The 19,485-nt window shown below is 70.9% G+C and overlaps 2 protein-coding genes across 2 annotated transcripts; both read left to right on the forward strand.

The window, feature by feature from the left end:
• Positions 1 to 196: 196 nt before the first annotated feature.
• Positions 197 to 12,362, forward strand: LTBP3 (latent transforming growth factor beta binding protein 3). Its single transcript, XM_039572693.1, is given in 30 exon segments — positions 197 to 233; positions 692 to 938; positions 1,013 to 1,062; positions 1,438 to 1,667; positions 1,912 to 2,017; positions 2,381 to 2,467; positions 2,823 to 2,945; positions 3,564 to 3,722; positions 4,083 to 4,268; positions 4,722 to 4,741; positions 4,953 to 5,030; positions 5,333 to 5,429; positions 5,839 to 5,964; positions 6,255 to 6,386; positions 6,738 to 6,866; positions 7,048 to 7,167; positions 7,528 to 7,650; positions 7,850 to 7,969; positions 8,407 to 8,439; positions 8,442 to 8,534; positions 9,004 to 9,171; positions 9,428 to 9,511; positions 9,639 to 9,767; positions 10,105 to 10,308; positions 10,358 to 10,460; positions 10,684 to 10,865; positions 11,220 to 11,300; positions 11,585 to 11,666; positions 11,668 to 11,720; positions 12,119 to 12,362. Coding segments are annotated over 29 exon segments (3,471 nt in total). The 5' UTR covers positions 197 to 233; positions 692 to 711; the 3' UTR covers positions 12,265 to 12,362.
• Positions 12,363 to 13,659: 1,297 nt separating this feature from the next.
• Positions 13,660 to 18,458, forward strand: MEN1 (menin 1). Its single transcript, XM_039572694.1, is given in 12 exon segments — positions 13,660 to 14,189; positions 14,424 to 14,490; positions 14,492 to 14,509; positions 14,511 to 14,627; positions 14,867 to 14,995; positions 15,081 to 15,121; positions 15,218 to 15,305; positions 15,392 to 15,528; positions 15,895 to 16,009; positions 16,363 to 16,527; positions 17,058 to 17,109; positions 17,112 to 18,458. Coding segments are annotated over 12 exon segments (1,773 nt in total). The 5' UTR covers positions 13,660 to 13,737; the 3' UTR covers positions 17,504 to 18,458.
• Positions 18,459 to 19,485: the final 1,027 nt, after the last annotated feature.

Consider the following 19,485-nt stretch of genomic DNA (forward strand, 5'->3'; position numbering starts at 1 on the left):
GGGATGGGACACGGGGGACAAGGATGGGGGACACGGGGACAGGGACACCCTGACGGGCTCCGGATTCCGAGTGGGTGAGTGGCACCGGGACACGGGGACAGGGATGGGGACACTGGGACGGGGATGGGGACACGGGGACGGGGGATGGGGACACTGGGACGGGGATGGGACACGGGGACGGGGATGGGGACACGGGGACAGGGACACCCTGACGGGCTCCGGCTTCCGAGTGGGTGAGTGGCACCGGGACAGGGATGGGGACACGGGGACAGGGACAGGTACGTGGCCGACGCCCTGTCCAGGTGGCACTTCTGAATGTGTGGTTGACATGGGGACACTGGGACAGGGGCATGGAGACAAGGATGGGACAGGATGGGGAACAGGATTGGGGACAGGGTGGGGACAGGACGGCTCAGGTGTGGGGACAGCGATGGGACAGCACCGGGACCGTGATGAGGATGGGGACAGGGCTGGGGACAGGGCTGGGGACAGCGCCAATGTGGGCATGAGATGGGCACCGGGATGGGGACAAGATGGGACAGGATGGGACAAGGTGGGAATGGGGACAGCGGGGATGGGGCTGTGCTGGCACCGGGCTGGGACAAAGGGGGTCCCTGCAGGGGACAGCAGAGGGGGCTGGGGGGGCTCAGGGGGAGTCTCAGGGGGTCTCAGGGGGTCTCTCTCCCCACAGTGGTGTGTCCCCTGCCCTGCATGAACGGGGGGCAGTGCAGCTCCCGCTCCCACTGCCTGTGTCCCCCCAACTTCACCGGCCGCTTCTGCCAGGTCCCCGCGGGAGGGGGACGTGCGGGGGGACCCCCGCCTCCGCCCCCCCCCGCGCCCCCCGACGCCCCTCCCGACCCCGCCCCGGGCTCCAAGGTCGCCGTTTACGCCGTCCAGGTCATCGCCGATGGCCCCGGGGGGGCGGCGGCCCCCCCCGAGCCCCCCCCCGGGGCAGCCCATGGCGGGGGGCACGGTGGGGGGCACGGGGGGGACACGGGGGGGGACACGTCAGCCACGCCACCTTCGTCGTGCCCCTGGGGCCGGGGCATCACTCGGCTGAAGGTACCGGGGGGGGCTGGGGGTGCTCGGGAATTTGGGGGGCTTGGGGGGGCTCAGGGATATTGGGGAGCGTGGGGGGCAGAGAGTTCCGGGCGTCCCATGCTTGGGGGTGTCCATATGGGGGGGTCCTACTCGGGCCGGGGGGTCCCAGGTGTCCGTGCTGGGTTTGGGGGTCCCGAGGGTCCCAGGTGCTGGGATTTGGGGGGGGGGGGTAAGTCCCAGGGTGCCTGGACTTGGGGGTGGGGGGGGTGTCTCGGGGTTGGGTGCCAAATTTTGGGGATTTCAGTCGGGGGTTTCAGGGTGCCGGTTCTGGGTTTCGGGACTCGGGGGCGTCCCAGGGTTCGGGATTTGGGGGGTCCCAGGTGCCGCTGCCCCCAGCGCAGGTGCCCCCACCCCTGGTGAACGTGCGGGTCCATCACCCCCCCGAGGCCTCGGTCCAGGTCCATCGCATCGAACCGCGGCCCCCCGAGGGGGCTCCCCGGGGCGGGGGGGGGCTCCTGGCGCACCCCGCGCAGCCCCCGGCGGGCAGCAAACCCCCCGCGCCCCCCCGGCCCCACACCCACAAACCGCTGGGCCGCTGCTTCCAGGAGACCCTGCCCAAGCACTCGGTGAGGGGGGGCCGGGGGATGCGGGGGGATTTGGGGGTCCAGGCACCTTTGGGGGTTCAGGGGGGGCAGGGGGGCTGGGAGTATTGGGGATGTTTTAGGGGTTCGGGGGGTGTTTTGTGGTGCTGACCCCTCCCCGGGCTCAGCTGCTGCCGGGGGTCTCTGGGGGTGCGGGGGGGGGTTACGGGTGGAATTTGGGGTCTCGGGGGGTGCTTTGGGGTGCTGACCCCCCCGTGCCCCCCCCCAGTGCGGCAGTAACCCCCTCCCCGGGCTCACCAAGCTCGAGGATTGCTGCGGCAGCATCGGCAGCGCCTGGGGACAGAGCAAGTGCCACAAGTGCCCCCACCTGCAGGGTGAGCGGGGACCCCCCGACCCCCCCGGCCAGGAACACCCCCCCACCCCACGGACCCAGCTGTAGGGGCACCCCTCGCCCTCCTGGGACCCCCCCACCCCAGCAACACCCGGGTGGCCGCGACCCCCTCCCCAGAGGACCCTCCCTCACCTCACCCCAGGAGAGGACCCCGACCCCCCAGGAACCCCCCCGGACCCCCCCCAGAACCCAGGGACCTCCTTCCCCCCCCCCCAGCCTAAAGCCGAGACCCCCTCACCTCAGGGACCCCCTGGCACTGCCACGCCCCCCCCCTCCAGGGTCCGGACCCTCCCCCGCTGCCCCCCCCCGGCTCTGGGGGTGACGGGGGGTGCGGGGGTCGTTGCAGGGTCGGGGTCCCCGAAGGCGGCGCGGGGGGAGCGCGGGGGGGACTGTCCCCAGGGCTACAAACGCCTCAACAGCTCCCACTGCCAGGGTAAGGGGGGCACGGGGGGCACGGGGGGGGCACGGGGGGCACGGGGGGGCATCTAGGGGGACACGGGGGGGTGTGGGGGGACACGCGCGAGTGTGCAAGGGGTGTGTGGGAGGTGTGCGAGGGGCTTGCGCGGGGCCAGGTGTGCGTGTGTGTGTTTGGGGGGGGTGTGTTCACACCTGTGCCACACCTGTGCCACACGTGCCAGGTGTGCTCTACCTGTGCCACACCTGTGCCACGCCTGGCACAGACATCGAGCGCTCTGTGCCCGCGGAGTTCGGGGGTGGGGGGTAGGGGGGGCCGGGGGTGGAGCTCAGGTGCGCTCCCACCTGGCTCAGGTGCGCTCTACCTGTCCCAGACATTAACGAGTGCGCCCTGCCCGGCGTGTGCCAGCCCGGCGAGTGCCGCAACACCCAGGGCAGCTTCCGCTGCTCCTGCTCGGCCGGGCATGTCCTGGGACCCTCGCGGAGCCAGTGCCTGCGTACGGGGCGGGGGGCATGGGGGGGGTCCTGGGGGTCCTGGGACCCTCGAGGAGCCAGTGCCTGCGTACGGGGCGGGGGGCACGGGGGGTCCTGGGGGTCCTGGGGGTCCTGGAGGAGCCAGTGCCTGCGTACGGGGGGGCGGGGGCTGGGGTGGGGCAGGCTGCGTACGGGGGGGGCACGGGGGGGCACGAGGGGGTCCTGGGGGTCCTGGGACCCTCGAGGAGCCAGTGCCTGCGTATAGGGCGGGGGGCACGGGGGGGGTCCTGGGGGTCCTGGAGGTCCTGGGGGTCCGGGGGATCCTGGGACCCTCGCGGAGCCAGTGGCTGCATATGGGGATGGCTGAAGGGATGGGGGGGGGCTCTGGGGTTTTGGGGGTCCCTGGGGAGGGGTCTCTGAGGGCCCTGCTCTGCCTTCCCCCCTCCCCAGCAGAGCCGGGCGAGCAGAGTCTGTGGGGTGTCTACGGGGTTTTGGGGCTCTTTGGGGTTTTGGGGGTGTCTGGAGGGGTCTGGGGACGTTCTCTGGGGTTTTGGGGGTCCTTGGGGAGTTCTCTGGGGTTTTGAGGGTTTTTGGGGAGGGGTCTCCGAGGATGCTGCCCCCCCCCCCGTCCCGTCCCGCAGCGGAGCCGGGTGAGGAGCGGGGTCTGTGCTTCCGGCTGGTGTCGGGGTCGCAGCAGTGCCAGCACCCCCTGCCCACCCGCCTGACCCGCCGGACGTGCTGCTGCAGCGTGGGCAAGGCCTGGGGGGGGCGCTGCCAGCGCTGCCCCCCCGACGGCACCGGTACGGGGGTCTGGGGGGACTTTGGGGGGGCCGCTCCCAGCGCTGCCCCCGCCGATGGCACCGGCGCCGGTTTGTGGGTCTGGGGAGGGGTCCGGGGGGTGATTGGGGGGGCTGGGGGCTTGGGGGGGCCGCTGCCACCCTGACAGCTCCATTTTGGGGGGGGGGGGCGTGGGCACTCTGGGGATCCCAGCCCAGTTTGGGCCCCCCTCCCCTCCCAAAATCTGCCCGGCCCCTCCCCATGCAGGGAGAGCCGCGGCCGCCTTTGGGGGCTGGGGAGCAGCTGGGTGGGTCCCAGCGCGGTTTGGGGGTGTCCCCCCCACCCCACTGACCGCCCCCCTGCCCCCCCCCCGTGCCCCCCAGCCGCGTTCAAGGCCATCTGTCCGGCGGGGAAGGGCTACCACGTCCTCACGTCCCACCAGACCCTGACGATCCAGGGCGAGAGCGACTTCACGCTCCACATCCACCCCGACGGGACCCCCGAGCGGCCCCCCCGGCCCCCCCCGCCCGCCCCCAGCCCGGTGCCGCCCGACGCCCCCCCGCCGCCAGGTCGGGCACCTCCCGAGTGTCCCCCCCCCCCGCCTCACTCCGTGCCCCACATGTCCCCTCCCCAGTCGCTGTGTGCCCCCCACCCAGTCCTTGTCCCCTCTCCCCATGTCCCTGGGGGGGTCCTGTGTCCCCCCGGACTCCCATGGCCCCTCCCTGTGCCGCCCCCCCCCCCCGTATCCCCCGGGTCCCCCCATGTCCCTGTGACCCCCCCCATGTCCCTGTGACACCCCAGGTCCCCCTAAACCCTCTGTGCCCCCCCATCGCTGTGTCCCCCCCATGTCCCCTGTCCCTCTCGTGCCCCCCATTCCCCCATCCCCCCCTCAGTGTCTCCCCCATGTCCCTTTCCCCCCCTCCCATGACCCCGGACCCCCCCTGACCCCCTGTTTTGTGTGTCCCCCCCCGCCCCACGGTGGGGGGGTCAGTTTGGGGTCTCAGCGCCCCCTCCCCCCGCAGCTGTGACCCCCCCGGCCATGGTGAGTGTGGGGGGGAGGGGGGGACATGGTGGGGGGGGGGGAACACGGGAGGGACAAGCATGACGGGGAGGGACTGGGGGGGGGTCTCAGGGGGTCGGGGAGGGCATGGAGGGGCTGGGGGGGCTGGGAGGTGTCACGGGGGGACTGGGGGGGCAGGGAGGGGGGGGCGAGGGGCGGAGGGGACAGAGGGGACATCGCTGTCCCCCCCCAGCTGCCGGCGTTCGGGAGCCCCTCGGAGGAGCAGGGTCTGGAGCAGCCCCCGGGGAGCAGCGACCCCCCCCGGTACCCCCGGTAAAGGGGGGGGGGACACGGGAGGGGGGCAGGGGACGGGGACATGGAGGGGCTGAGGCGGGGGGGGGGAGGGACACCGGGCGGGGGATGGCGGCGGCGACAGTTTGGGGACAGTTCGGAGACACGCACCGGGATGAAGAAGGGAACGGGGGGGGGCCGTGGGGACCAGAAGGGGCTGGGGACAGTTTGGGGACGAGAATGAGGGCAAAGATGGGACAGGGACGAGGGGGGGCGAGGGGGGGCGAGCGCGGGGGCGGGGCAGTGTCCCCCTCCCCGGCCTCGTCCCACGCCGTGTCCCCAGCGCTGGTGGCCCGGCCCACGCCGGCCCCGCTGTGGCGGCTGCCCCCGGAGCAGCTCACGCGCAGCGCCGCCGAGATCGCGCCCACCCAGGTCACCGGTGAGGGACCCCCGGCACCCCCCGGCACCCCCAACACGCCCCGGAATGCCCCTGGAATGCCATGGGACCTTTGGAACGCCCTAAACTCCCCCCGGGAGCTCTAGGACCTCCAACAACCCCCTGGGACCCCCAACATCCCCCCGGGTCCCCCCTTGCGATCCCCCCAATCTCTCTGGGACCTCCAGACTCCCTGGGACCCCTCAAGACCCACTGAGACCCCCAGGGATCCCCTCAAGACACCCAGAGCCCCCTGGGACCTACCCTTGAACCCCCCAAGATCCCCTTGGGACCCCCCTCCGACACTCCCAAAGCTCCTGTGGGACCCCTTGGGACCACCCAAACCTTCTGGGATCACCCCAAAATCTCTCTGGGACCCTGCTGGGACCCCCCCTCCCCCTGTGCCCTCCAGAGACAGACGAGTGCAAACTGAACCGGAACATCTGCGGCCCCGGGGAGTGCGTGATGGGCCCGGGGGGGTACAGCTGCCTCTGCTTCCCCGGGTACCGCTGGCATCCGCAGCGCCGCTACTGCACCGGTACCGGGGCCACGGGGCCACGGGGGCCACGGGGGCCACGGGGGGGCGGGGAGAATGGGGTACACGGGGGGAGGGGGGGTCACACGTGGGACAGGGGACACGGGGGGGGTACGGGGGGCGGACAGGGGGATACGGGGGGTGTGTGGTGGCACGGGGAGTGTCACACGCGCCGGTGACGCGTCCTGACAATGGACGAGTGCGAGACGGAGCCGTGCGGGGATGCGGGGGGGGGGGTCCGGGGGTCGCACACGCGGTGACACGCGGTGACACGCGGTGACACGCGTGTGCAGATGTGAACGAGTGCGAGACGGAGCCGTGCGGGGCCGGGCGCGGCGTCTGCATGAACACGGGTGGGTCCTACACGTGTCACTGTCACCGCGGGTTCCAGCTGCGCCTGCACAAGGGGCTGCGCACCTGCGCAGGTACGGGGGGGAAGGGGACAACGCGGGGGCGACACAGGGACCTGGGGACACGGCGGGGATGGGTCAGGGTTAACCCTGCGTGGGGGCACAGGGGACGTGGGGAAGGCGTGGGGACAAGGGACACAGGAGGTTGGGTGAGGTTGGGGACACGGGACGGGGTTGGGGACATTGTCCGGGGATGCAGGACAGGGTTGGGGACTGGACGGGGTTGGGGACATTGTCCAGGATGCAGGACAGGGTTGGGGACTGGACAGGGTTGGGGACACCGCCCGGAGTTGGGGACACGGGATGGGGATGGGGACACTGCCCGGGCTTGGGGACAGGGCCAGTGACCCCCGCGTGTCCCCGCAGACATCGACGAGTGTGCCAAGGGTGACGTGTGCGGGGACGGTGGCACCTGCTCCAATGTGCCGGGCCACTACAAGTGCGAGTGCCACCCGGGCTACCGGCGCAAGGGCTCGCGGCCACCGCTCTGCGAAGGTGACACGGGGGACATCGGGATGGGGGTGGGGACACAGGGATGGGGACACAAAGACACCAGGGACGGGGATGGGGCACCCTGGAGTGGTGAGCCCGTAGTCCAGGATGCCGTGGGGGTTCCCCCCCCCGTGCACCCCCGTGTCCCCTGATGTCCCCAATGTCCCCCCCTGCCACCCCCCAGACATCAACGAGTGCCTGGATGTGGGGACGTGCCCCGACTCCAAGTGTGAGAACCAACCCGGGGGCTTCGTGTGCACCCCCTGCCCCCCCGGCTTCCGCGGCCTCAACGGCGCCTGCCTCGGTCAGCACTCCCAGGGACCCCCCTCGGGACCCCCCTAAATCCCCTGGGACCCCCCAAAACACCCCCTGAATCCCCAAAATCCCTGGGACCCTTGCAAACCCTCATGGAACCTCTGGAGACCCCTTTTCCTGGAGACCCCTTTATCTGCGACCCCTCTCTTGGGGACCCCCTCCCCGATATCCACACGCCCCCCACCCTGGGTCCCCAACCAAGTCCCCCTCGAGAGCCCCATCCCTACTCCCACCCTGTGCCTTCCCCCCCCTCCTCGGACCCCCCAGACCCCCACCCAGGCCCCCCACCCCCCTCCCTGGACCCCCCCAGAGCCGCACCCAGGGTTGGGCGCTGACGGGGGTCCCCCAGACGTGAACGAGTGCGAGGCTGGGGGGCTTTGCCCCGGGGGGAGCTGCGTCAACACCCCCGGATCCTACAAGTGCCAGTGCCCCCCCGGGCTGCAGCCGGCGCGGGACCCCCCCCGCTGTCAAGGTACCCCCAAATCTGGGGGAGCTATGGGGGGGGGGGGGCTGAGGAGTCCGGGGGAGTCTGGGGGTTTGGACATGTGGGAGGTCAGTGGGGTCTGGGGGGGGTCTGGGGGGGGGGGTTTCCAGGTCTGGGAGTGGATCCGGGGGTGTTGTCTGGGTTTGGGGGGGGTCCCGCACATGAGGGTCCCGTCTTTCCCCCCCAGATATCGATGAGTGCGAATTCGCGGCCGCCTGCGTGGGGGGGGACTGCGTGAACACGGCGGGGTCGTACCGGTGCCTGTGCCCCCCCGGGTACGCGCTGGTGCACGGCCGGCGCTGCCAGGGTGAGTGTGGAGACCCCCGAGACCCCCCCAAAACAGCCCCCCACACCCGAGACCCCCTCAGACCACACTAACTCCCCCAAAACAGCCCCCCACACTCGAGACCCCCTCAGACTCCACTGACCCCCCCAAACAACCCTCCCGCCCCGTAACCCGCCCCCCCCGGGTACGCGCTGGTGCACGGCCGGCGCTGCCAGGGTGAGTGTGTGGAGACCCCCCCCCCCCAAAATAAACCCCCAAAACACCCCCAAAACAGCCCCGGCACCCCCATAACACCCCCGGATCTGCGCGACCACCGCTGCCAGGGTGGGTGTGCCGAGACCAACCCCCCCCTCATCATGCGACGGGGAGGGGCCGGGGGGTCCCTGGGGGGGGCGTCTTTGGGGGTACCCCCGTGTGCCGCGCGAGCCCCCCCCTTAAATTCCGCCCCCCGCCTCCAGACATCGACGAGTGCGCGCTGGACCCGGGGCTGTGCCCCCCCCCGGCACCTGCACCAACCTCGAGGGCTCCTTCAGCTGCCGCTGCCCCCCCGGATTCGCCCCCGGCCCCGACGGGCGCCGCTGCCTCCGTGAGGGGGGGGCCGGGGGCGCGGAGGGGGGGGGGCACGGGAATGTGGGGTGCCTCTGGAGGGTCCCTGGAAAGAATGGGGGTGGGGGGGAGCCCTGAGAGTCTGGGGGGGGGGGGGATTCTGGGGAATCCCTGGGATTTTGGGGGGGGGGGGTGTCCCTGGGAGTGCACAAGAGCTTTTAATGGGCTCCGGGGTGTCCCTGGGGATCTGGGGGGGGGTCTCTGGGACACCCCTGGAGCTCAGGAGAGGGTGAGGGATTTCTGGGCGGGGGTCCTTGGGTCTCTGGGAGGGGGGGGGTCCCTGGGACTCTGGGGAGTCTTTGTGTGGTCCCTGGGGTTCGGGGGGTGATCCTTGAGGCTCTAACGCCTCTGGGGGGTCTCTGAGGGGTCTGGGGGGGATCCCTGGGATTCTGGGGACTCCCTGAGGTCCCCGCTGACCCCCTGTCCGCCCTCCCCCCCCCCCACCGCAGCGCGGGAGCCCCCCGCCCCCCGCAAGGAGTGTTACCTGAGCCTGGAGCTGCCCGTGTTCTGCGACGCCGTGCTGGGGACAAACGTGACCCGGGGGGAGTGCTGCTGCTCCGTGGGGGCAGGGTGGGGGGACCTGTGCGAGGTGTACCCCTGCCCCCTCCCCACCTCGGGTACGGGAGGGGGTTCGGGAGTGGGGTTTGGGTGTCCCCAGCCAGGTGTGACCCCATTGCCACCCCCTTTTTGGGGGGCCGGGGGTTGCCCCCCCCCCCCCCAGCAGAGTTCGTGGCGCTCTGTCCTGATAAAAGGGGGGGTCCCCGGCAGCGGTTTGGGGACAGCAGGGGCGGGGGGGTGGGTCCCCGGGGATGGTCTGGGGGTTCCGAGGGTGGTTCCCCCCCCCCTCCTTGATCTTTTTTTCTGCCCCCCCAGCCGAGTTCGTGGCGCTCTGTCCCGACGGGAGGGGCTTCATCCAGGACGACAACGGCCTCGACTACGGGGTCCCGGCACACCGGGGTGAGACCCCCCCACCGCGGTGTCCCTGTCCCCTGCGGGTCCCCCTCTGTCCCGAGGGTCCCCGCGCGTCTCCGAGCGGGGGGTCTGACCCTGATGTCGCTGTCCCTCCCCCCCTCCGGCCCCGCAGACATCGATGAGTGCGGGCTCTTCGGGGACGAGATCTGCAAGGGGGGCAAGTGCGTGAACACCCAGCCGGGCTACGAGTGCTACTGCAAGGCCGGCTTCGACTACGACAGCGCCCTGCGGCAGTGCCTGGGTGAGGGGGGGTCCCGTGGGGGTCCTCGGGGGGGGCTGGGGGCCATGGGGGGCCATGGGGGGCCATGGGGAGCGAGCAGCGGGTTCCAGAAGCAACCTGGGGTGTTTGGGGGTCCCTGGGGTAGTGGAGGATCCTTGGGGCTGCTGGGGATTCTGGGGTGTTTGGGGGGGGGGGTCCCTGAGGTGTTGGGGGGGTCCCTGCAGGTCCTGGCGGCGTTGGGGGGTCCCTGTGGGTGTTCCTGGGGATCCCCGCGTTCCTTGCGGGTCCCGGAGATTTTGGGGGACGCTCGCTCTGCCTGAGGGTCCCCCAGAAACCCCCCCCGTCGCCCCCTCCCCAGACGTGGACGAGTGTCTGGACGAGTCGAACTGCGTGGACGGGGCGTGCGAGAACACGCGCGGCTCCTTCCGCTGCACCTGCGGGCCGGGGGCGCGGTACCACCCGGGGCTGCGGCGCTGCCTCCCCGCCCCCGAGCACGGTGAGACCCCCCCGAGCATCGGGAGAGCCCCCCCCAGGCATGCTGAGACCCCCCCCCGGGCACATTGAGACCCCCTGAGGGACCGCGGTGGGTACGGAGGGGGTGGGAGTGCAAGGGACCTCCGGGGGCTGCGGCGCTGCGTCCCTGCCCCCGGGCACGGTGAGACCCCCCGGGCACGGGGAGAGCCCCCCGGGCACGGTGAGACCCCCCCGGGCACGGTGAGAGCCCCCGGGCACAGTGAGACCCCCGGGGGGGCCGGGGTTGTGCGGGGGGGGGTAGCGGTGGCTGTGCAAGGAACGCATCCAGGGGAGCCCCCCCCCAGACATCGATGATTGCCGGAATTTTGGGGGGGGGGGGGTGTGTGGGAAATTTGGGGGGTCTATGGGGAGGGGTTTGAAGGTTCCTGACCTGTGTCCCCCTCCCCCCACCCCGTACCCGCAGAACGCCCCCCCCGCCGGACCGGCCCCCCCCGGAGCGGCGGGACGTGTGCTGGCCAGCGGCGGGGGACGAGGGGGTCTGCGGGGCGCCCCCTCGGGGGGGCCCCCTCACGCTGGACGAGTGCTGCTGCCGGGGGGGGGCCGGCTGGGTGCCCCCACTGCCGGCCCTGCCCCCCCGGCCCCCAGGTGATCGCGGGGAGTCTGGGGGGGGGGGGGGCGTATGAGGGTGTCCTGGAGGGGTTTGGGGAGGGCTGTAGGGTCCTAGGGGGGATTTAGGGTCGCTGGGGTGGGGCTAGGGGGGTCCTGGGAGGACAGGGGGGGTCGAGGGATAAGGGGGGAGTTGAGGGGTCCTGGGTGGGATGGGGGGATTTTGGTGGGATGTGCCTGGGGGGTCTCGATGGGATCTGGGGGTCTCTGGGAGCTGGGGGGGGTCCCCATGGGTTGATGGGGGGGTCTCTATGGGATCTGGAGGAGCTGCTGAGGTTCTGGGGGCGGGGGGCGCTCGGAGGGGCAGGGGGCTGACATGGGGGTCCCCCCCAGGCCTGCCGTGCCCCCCCTTGCAGAGCGAGAGCAATTCCTTCTGGGACGTGAGCCCCCTCGGCCTGGGGGGGCCCCGCAGAGGTTGGACTCCAAAACCCGCACCCCCAACCCCTCCCCAGGACCCCCAAACCCCCTGGGATCCCACCCCGGGACCCCCCCAACCCCAGGACCCCAAATTCAGAACGGAAAACCCCCACTTTGGGCACCCCAAACCTCGGCTTTGTGCCCCTCCAACCCCTTGTCCCCTCCCCCCCGTGAGACCCCAAACCTGGCCCTAAACCCCCTTCACCAGGACCCCCAGCCCAACCCCCCCTGCACCCCTTGGAGCTGGGATCCCCCAGACCCCCCCCGTGCCCCCCCCCCAGGTGACGACAGCTCCGAGGAGGACTCTGCCGAGTGTCCCTGTCCCGGGGGGATCCCCGGCCGCTGCCTCGCTCCCCCCGGGGGGCTGCGAGTGCCCTCCCGGCTTTCAACCGGACCCCACCCGCACCCGCTGCCTCGGTGAGACCCCTCCCCCAGAAAATGGAGACCCCCCCAAACCCCCCCTGGGGACCCCCCTGAGTTACCCCCAAACCCCCTGGGACCCAGGGTTCTGCAGGGGTGGGAGGTGGGGAGGGGGGTCAGGGACCCCATCTACTCCTGGGTGCCCTAAATATTGGGGACTGCAGGGGGGGTCTGGGGGTTCCCGATGCCCCCCAACACCAGTGGGTGCTGCGGCTTTGTGGGAGGGGGGGATTTGGGGGTCCCAGGGGGTATTTTTGGGCTTCCTGTTCCCCCCAGACATCGATGAGTGCCGAGACCCCCGCGGGGGGGGAAGTTTGGGGGTTCCATGGGGGGAACGTTGGGAGTCCCAGGGGGTTATTTCGGGGGTCCCTGACCTGTGTGTCCCCTCGTCCCAGATATCGACGAGTGTCGGGACCCCCGGGGGGGTCCCCGCTGTCCCCGCGAGCGCTGCATCAACACGAGCGGCTCCTTCCGCTGCGCCTGCAAAGCCGGGACCAGCAGGGCCCGCCCGGGGGGGCTCTGCCTGCCCCAGCGCCGCTGAAACCCCCCCGGAGACCCTTCGGGACCTCCCGGGACCACCCGGGCCCGGCCCAGCGCCGCTGAGCCCCCCCCGGGACCCTCCGGGATCCCCCGGACCCCAATAAAGGACGTGGGGAACGGCCCAGCGCCGCTGTGGATGGTGGGGCTGGGAGGGATTTGGGGGGCGATTTTGGAGATTTGGGCACTTTGGGAGGATTTGGGGGGATGGGAGGGGTTTGGGGCGAAATGGGGAGGGGGTTTGGGGCACTTGGGGGTCAGAGAGGGATTTTTGGGGGGATTGTGGCAATTCGGGGCACTTGGGGCAGGATTCAGGGGATGTGTGGGCGATTGGGGGTGAAATCGGGGGATTTGGGGGTGGATTTGGGGGTGAACCGGGGGCATTTGGGGCTGAAATCGGGGGATTTGGGGTGAACCGGGGCATTTGGGGGTGAAACCGGGGGATTTGGGGGTGAAATCGGGAGATTTGGGGGATTTGGGGTGAAATCGGGGGGAATTTGGGGCTGAAATCGGGGGGATTTGGGGTGGATTTGGGGGCATTTGGGGGTGAAACCGGGGGATTTGGGGGTGAAACCGGGGGATTGGGGGTGAAATTGGGGCGATTCGGGAGGAAGTCGAGGCCACGCCCACCACGCCCACCCCACAAACCACGCCCACTCGACACGCCCACCAAGACCACGCCCACCAAGACCACACCCTCAGCACTCGTCCAATCGCGGCCGGCGCGCGCAGGCCCCGCCCACTCCCGTCGTGCCCGCGCTGCCCGCGCCGGCGCCGCGGTGAGGGGCGGGGGGGGCTCGGGGGTCCCGGAACCGGGAGGGTTTTGGAGGTGTCAGGACCCGGCTTGGGGAGGTCTCAGCGGTCCTGGGTGGGCACCGGGACGGCGGGGCCTTGGGGGAGGGTCTCGGTGGTCCCGAGCGTTTCCGCTGCTCTGGGGTTGCGCGAAGGGGCGGGTCCGTCCGCGACGCTTCCCCCAGTCCCCCTCACAGCCCCCAGGCCTGACCCCCCTCTTCTGCCCCTGTGAGCCCCCCAGGCCCACACACGCCCCTGCCCTTGTGCCCCCCTCAGTCCCTCCCACGGGCTCGGGCCCCCGCCAGCCGCTGCTGTTGCCCCCCCCTTGCTTTGTCCCGGCTGTGGTGCCTTGGGGACCCCCCCCCGTAACCCCCCCCCCGTTTTCCCCTGGGACCCCCCACCCATTCCCCCACCATGGGGCTTGAATCCTGGCAGAAGGCGCTGCTCCTGCTCCCCTCTGTGCCCTCCATCGGAGCCCCCGAGTCCCCCCCAATAACTCCCCTCAAGCCCCCCCCATTTCCGCTCCGACCCCTCTATTCCACCCCGCCCCGAATCCCCATTTCCCCCCGACCCCTCTATTCCACCCCCCGAATCCCCATTTCCCCTCTGACCCCTCTATTCCACACCCCGCCCCGAATCCCCATTTTTCCCCCCCGTGACCCCTCGTTCCCCCCCAGGCCCCACCATGGGGCTGAAGCCCTGGCAGAAGGCGCTGTTCCCTCTCCGCTCCGTGGCCGCTGTGGTGCGGCTCTTCGAGGCCGAGCTGCGCCAGCCTGAGCCTGACCTGGTGCTGCTCTCGCTGGTCCTGGGCTTCGTGGAGCATTTCCTGGCCGTCAACCGCGTCCTCCCCACCAACGTTCCCGGGCTCACATTCGAGTCTCGGCCCGGGCCGGACCCCCAGACCCGGCTGTACTTCCCGGTGGCCGAGCTGTCCATCGTGGCCGCGCTCTACGCCCGCTTCACGGCGCAGATCCGGGGGGCCGTGGACCTGTCCCTGTACCCCCGGCCCGACGGCTGCTCCTCCCGGGACCTCGTCCGGAAAGTGTCCGATGTCATCTGGAACAGCCTCAGCCGCTCCTACTTCAAGGACCGGGCTCACATCCAGTCCCTCTTCAGCTTCATCACGGGTGAGGAGGGGTCCTGGGGGGGGTCATGGGAGGGGGTTGGTTGGGCTGGGGTCCCACCTGGAGCAGCCTGAGCTGCTCCTGCTTCAAGGGCCGGGTGGACATTGTGTCCTTCTTCAGCTGTGTCACTGCTGGGGGGTCCCTCACGCCTGTGTCCCCTCCCTGAGGGACAGCTTGGGGGTGATGGGGGGGTTTGGGGGGGCTGTGTGTCCCCCTGAGCCCCGCCGTGTCCTCCCAGGTACGAAAGCTGGACAGCTCGGGGGGTGGCTTTCGCCGTGGTCGGGGCCTGCCAGGTGCTGGGGCTGCCGGACGTGCCACCTGGCCCTGAGCGAGGGACCACGCCTGGGTGGCCTTCGGGGCCGGGGGATCCCAGACCGCCGAGGTCACCTGGCACGGGAAGGGCAACGAGGACAGGAGGGGACAGCCCGTGCAGGCCGGGGTGGCCGAGAGGGTACGGGGGGACACAGGGGGTGGGGGGTTCGTGGGGATGGTGGGGAGATGGAGCGGGGCTGAGAGGATGGGGGGAATGGGGGCACAGGGGTACGAGGGCAGGGGGTCCCCATGGGGACAAGGATGGAAGGGGGCCATGGGGGTTCCAGGGGGAAGCCCTGGGACAGACAGCATTGTCAGTGTGGGGATGGGGCACAGGTGGAGATGTCACCTGTGTCACCTGTCCCCCCCATCCCCCAGAGCTGGCTGTACCTGAAGGGGTCGTACCTGCGCTGCACGCGGCACATGGAGGTGGCGTTTATGGTGTGCGCCATCAACCCGTCCATCGACGGCCACACCGACAGCCTGGAGCTGCTGCAGCTGCAGCAGGTGTGGGGCGGGGCTGGGGCAGGGCTGGGGCAGGTGTGGGGCAGCTGAGGGGCACCCCCAAATCTCTCCCTCTTCTCCCTCGCAGCGCCTGCTGTGGCTGCTCTACGACATGGGGCACCTGGACAGGTGAGAGGGACCCCCAACCCGCCACGGGGCTGCCCCTCAAGCTGCCCTGGGGCCCCCCCCAACCCGCCGTGGGGCCGCCCCCCACCTGCCCCACAGGTACCCCATGGCGCTGGGGAACCTGGCTGACCTGGAGGAGCTGGAGCCCACCCCCGGCAGACCCGACCCCCTCACCCTGTACCACCAGGTGACCGTGGCGGGGGGTGTTTTGGGGACTCCGAGGCGTGCCCAGGTGTGCCCAGGTGTGTCCTGAGCCCTCCCTGCCGCCCCCAGGGCATCCACTCGGCCCGCACCTACTACAACAACGAGCACATCTACCCCTACCTGTACCTGGCTGGCTTCCACTGCCGCAACAAGAACGTCAAGGAGGCCCTGGAGGCCTGGGCTGACACGGCCACCGTCATCCAGGAGTGAGTGGGGGGCTCTGGGGGGGCATTTGGGGGTCCTGGGGGGGGTCCTAGGAGGTACCTGTGGGGTCCCACTCCACCCCCTGCGGCTGGGCTGGGGGGAGTTCCCTCCCTCCTGTGGGGCTGCTGGGGGTTGCTCTGGATTTTGGGGGGTCACCAGCCCCCACTTTGGGGCGGGGAGTCCATGTCCCCCCTACGGCTGTGGGTGGCCTGTGCCGACCCAGAGTCGAGTTCTTGGGGTCACCCCTCCTTTGTGGGAAGCGCCCTAAGTCCCGTGTGCCCCCCAAACCCATGGGGCAGCCCCCCAAGCCCCGTGTGCCCCCCCCAACCCATGGGGCAGCCCCCCAAGGCCCCCCTGCCCCCCCCCAGCTACAATTACTGCCGGGAGGACGAGGAGATCTACAAGGAGTTCTTTGACGTGGCCAACGATGTCATCCCCAACCTGCTCAAGGAGGCGGCGGCCGAGCCCCCCCCGGGGGCTGAGGTGGGGCCTGGACTTGGGGACCCCCAGATTTGGGGGGGTCGCTGGGTGGGAGAGGGGGTTCCTGCCCAGGGTGGGTTTTCCTGCTGTGTTTGGAGGGGAGGGGATGTGTGGGGTGGGGAGGGATGTCCCCAGGACATACGGGGTGGGTCCTACCTGTGTGTAGGGGGGTATTTTGGGGTGCTAGCGGGGGAGTCCCACATCTGGAGGGGTCTGAATTTGGGGGTCCCCGCTGGCAGACACCCCCCAGCTCCCAGTGTGGTGGGCTGGTGGTGCCCCTGTCCCCCCCCTTGCCCCCATTTGTGGGGTTCCCCCCCCACCTTTGGGGGTCCCCCTCTGACTCGGGGGGTCCGCAGGGGGCCCCCGGGGGTCTCCCAGCCCTGCAGGACCCCGAGTGCTTCGCTCACCTGCTGCGGTTCTACGATGGCATCTGCAGGTGGGAGGAGGGGAGCCCCACGCCTGTCCTGCACGTGGGCTGGGCCACCTTCCTCGTGCAGTCCCTTGGCCGCTTCGATGGCCAGGTGAGGCCTTTTGGGGGGCCCTGGGGGTTTGGGGGGGCCCTGGGGGCAGGGGTGCTCCCCCCACATCCTGCATGGCGGCTGGGCCACCTTCCTCGTCCGGTTCCGTGGTCACTTTGATGTCCACAGGAGGGGTTTGAGGGGTCTTGAGTGGGTTCTGGAGTCCCCAGTGTCCACTTTGGGGCATCCCCCGGGGATTTGGGGGATCCTAAGTGGCTCTGGGGTCCCCAGTGTCCTCCTTGGAGGGTCCTGAGTGGGCTCTGGGTTCCCCCATCTCATCTTTGGGGCATCCCTGGGGATTTGGGGGGTTCTGAGTGGGCTCTGGGTTCCCCCATCTCATCTTTGGGGCATCCCTGGGGATCTAGGGGGTCCTGACTGTGCTCTAGGCTCCCCCACATCCTCCTTGGGGTCCCCAAAAACCTCTGGGGGGGCTCCCAAGTTCCTCCCTGCCTCCTGTCGTGACCCTCGAGCCCCTCTGTGTCCCCCCGACGTCCCCCCCATGCGTTCCCAGGTGACCCCCCCGTCCCCCCCAGGTGCGCCAGCAGGTGACCCTGCTCTCAGAGGACCCTGCCCCCCCCGAGGCGGATTTGGGGGCCCCGAGGACCCCCGTGACGGCCGCCGCCGCGGCCCCCGCCGCGAATCCAAACCCGAGGAGCCGCCCACCCCCAAAAAATCCGGGGAGCGCCGTCCCCCTCCCCGTGCCCCCCGCCCTGAGGAGACCCCGCCGCCCCCTCCCACGGCACCCCCGGCCCCGGGGACCCCCGGGCCGGCCCCGCCCGCGCCCCCCCCGGGGCCGGTGCTGCGGTTCCGCTCGCAGAAGATGCGGGGGATGAAGGAGCTGCTGCGGGCGGCCAAGGTCAACTCGAGCGCCATCAAACTGCAGCTCACGGCTCAGTCCCAGGTGCAGCCGCGCCGCCCCCGCGCCCCCCCCGGCGCCTACCCCTTGCCCTTCCTCAAGAGACCCCGCAAAGGTTCCTAGGGATCCCCCAAAAAGCCCAAAATCCCAGCCCAGACCTGCCCTAGCTGCAGCCACACCGTTCCCGTTGTCAACAGACCGCGGGAAGAGTCCTCTGGGGCTGCTCCAAAGCTTTTAGGGAGCCCAAAAATAACGGGAGACCCAGTGGCCCCCCCTGCCTTTCCTCAGGAGACCCTGAAAAGGGTCGTAGGGATCCCCAAAAACCCCAAAATCCTTCCCCAGACCCCAGCCCACCTGGGACTGCTGGCGCATGTGTGGAGAACCCAAAAAGGGGTCGTAGGGAACCCCAAAATCTGCAGGTGTGGGGGGTCCTGAGTATGCCCTGGAGTTTCCTGTGTCCTCTTTGGGGTCTCCAGGGTCCCCCTGTGCCAGCATCGAAGCCACCCCGCCTGTCTGCCCCCAACACCCACCCCCAGCATCACCCCCCGTCCTTCCTGGAGGGACCCCAAAAAGGACTGGGAACCCCCCGAAATGCCAGGGGGACACCCCCAAACCCATCTCCCGTCTTCTGCCCCTCCTCAAGAGCCCCCAAAATCTCTGAGAGGGGTTCAGAGCCCTGGAATTGGGACTGGGAGCCCCTCTTAGCGATTTTGGGGGCTCTTGGGGTGGAGGATTTGGGGTTGTGGGGGGGGTGGGCAGCACAGCCCCTGTCCCTCCCGAGACCCCGAGCCCCCCCCAGAGGTTCTGAGCCCCCCAGAATGGAAGAGGAGGGATTTAGGGTGGAACAAGGTCGGGGGTACAATGGGCTGGGGATGGAAGATTTTGGGGGTGGCGGGAATTTTGGGGTGCAGGTGGCCTCAGGGGCTTTAGAGGGGGGTTTTGGGGAGAAGTGTGGGGGGGCTCGGGCAGAGGATTTTGGGGAGGCTCGGACGCAGCCTAGTGTTGGGGTGCCCACCACGAGGCCTTTGGGACCCCACACGCGGACTCTGGGGGGTCCCGGATTGGGGGGATCCGGGGAGGGGGGGGTCCAAGACACCGGGTGAAGGGGAGGAGATTAAATAATTAATAATAAAGTGTCGCTGGTTTTACCGAGCGCCTCGTTCTGTTTGTGATTTGGGGGTGGGGGGGGGAACGGACCCTGTGAGGGGGCGGCTCCCATGATCCTCCGCGCCGCGGGGGGGGGGGGGGCGTCCCGGCCGAACTCCCGCGATACTTTCGCGAGAGGTTTTTGGCGGGCCGCGATCCCACCCGCCCTCCGCTCCCGCTTCCACCAATCAGCGCGCGCCTTCTCTGAGCGACAGCTGAAGCAGCCAATCAGCTGCGCCCAGCCAAAGTCTAGTGCAGTCGTCACTCTCGCCCGGCACGGGGTCTCCCGCCATCCCTGTCCGGGGGCGCGGGGCGTGGGCCGTGGTGCAGCCAATGGGCGGCGGAGCCCCCGCGGCGGCCTCCCGCCCTCCGCCGCGCCACCCAATCGCCGCTCGCCGCTCGCGCCCCCCCTCCCCCGCGCTCTGCCTGAGCGACGCCCCCGCCGGCCAATCCCCGCCGCCAGCGCCTCAGCGACGGCCTCCGCCCCCCGCTCCTGCGCGCTGGCCAATCCTCGCGGCCGCCGAAAGGACGGGCAGCTCCTTCAGCCAATCGTAACGCGTAGGACCGTTGAGCGACAGGCGGCGCGGCCAATCAGCGCGGCGCGCGGCGGCGCGGCGGCGTGGAAGGTTCGCGAAGGCCGCGCGGGGGCCGTTCTATGGCGACCGGGGCGAGCGCGGCCCAGCCCGGCCCCGCTCCCCGGCCCCGCCGCCCCCCGCGCCCCCATGGCCGCCGCCGCCTTCCCCTTCGCGGCGCTGCCGCCTCCGCCGCCTCCTCCGCCGCCGCCTCCGCCACCTCCGCAGCCGCAGCCACCGGCGCAGCCGCCGCCGCCTCCACCTCCGCCTGCGCAGGCCCCGGGCGGCCCCGCGGCCCCGCAGCCCCCGGGCGGCCCCGCGGCCCCTCAGCCGCCGCCCGCCGCTCCCTACGGGCAGTTCCGCTTCCCGTCGCCGCCGCCCGGCCAT

Source organism: Corvus cornix, unplaced genomic scaffold (genome assembly GCF_000738735.6).
Source record: "Corvus cornix cornix isolate S_Up_H32 unplaced genomic scaffold, ASM73873v5 scaffold8, whole genome shotgun sequence".
NCBI classification, from domain to species: Eukaryota; Metazoa; Chordata; class Aves; order Passeriformes; family Corvidae; genus Corvus; species Corvus cornix.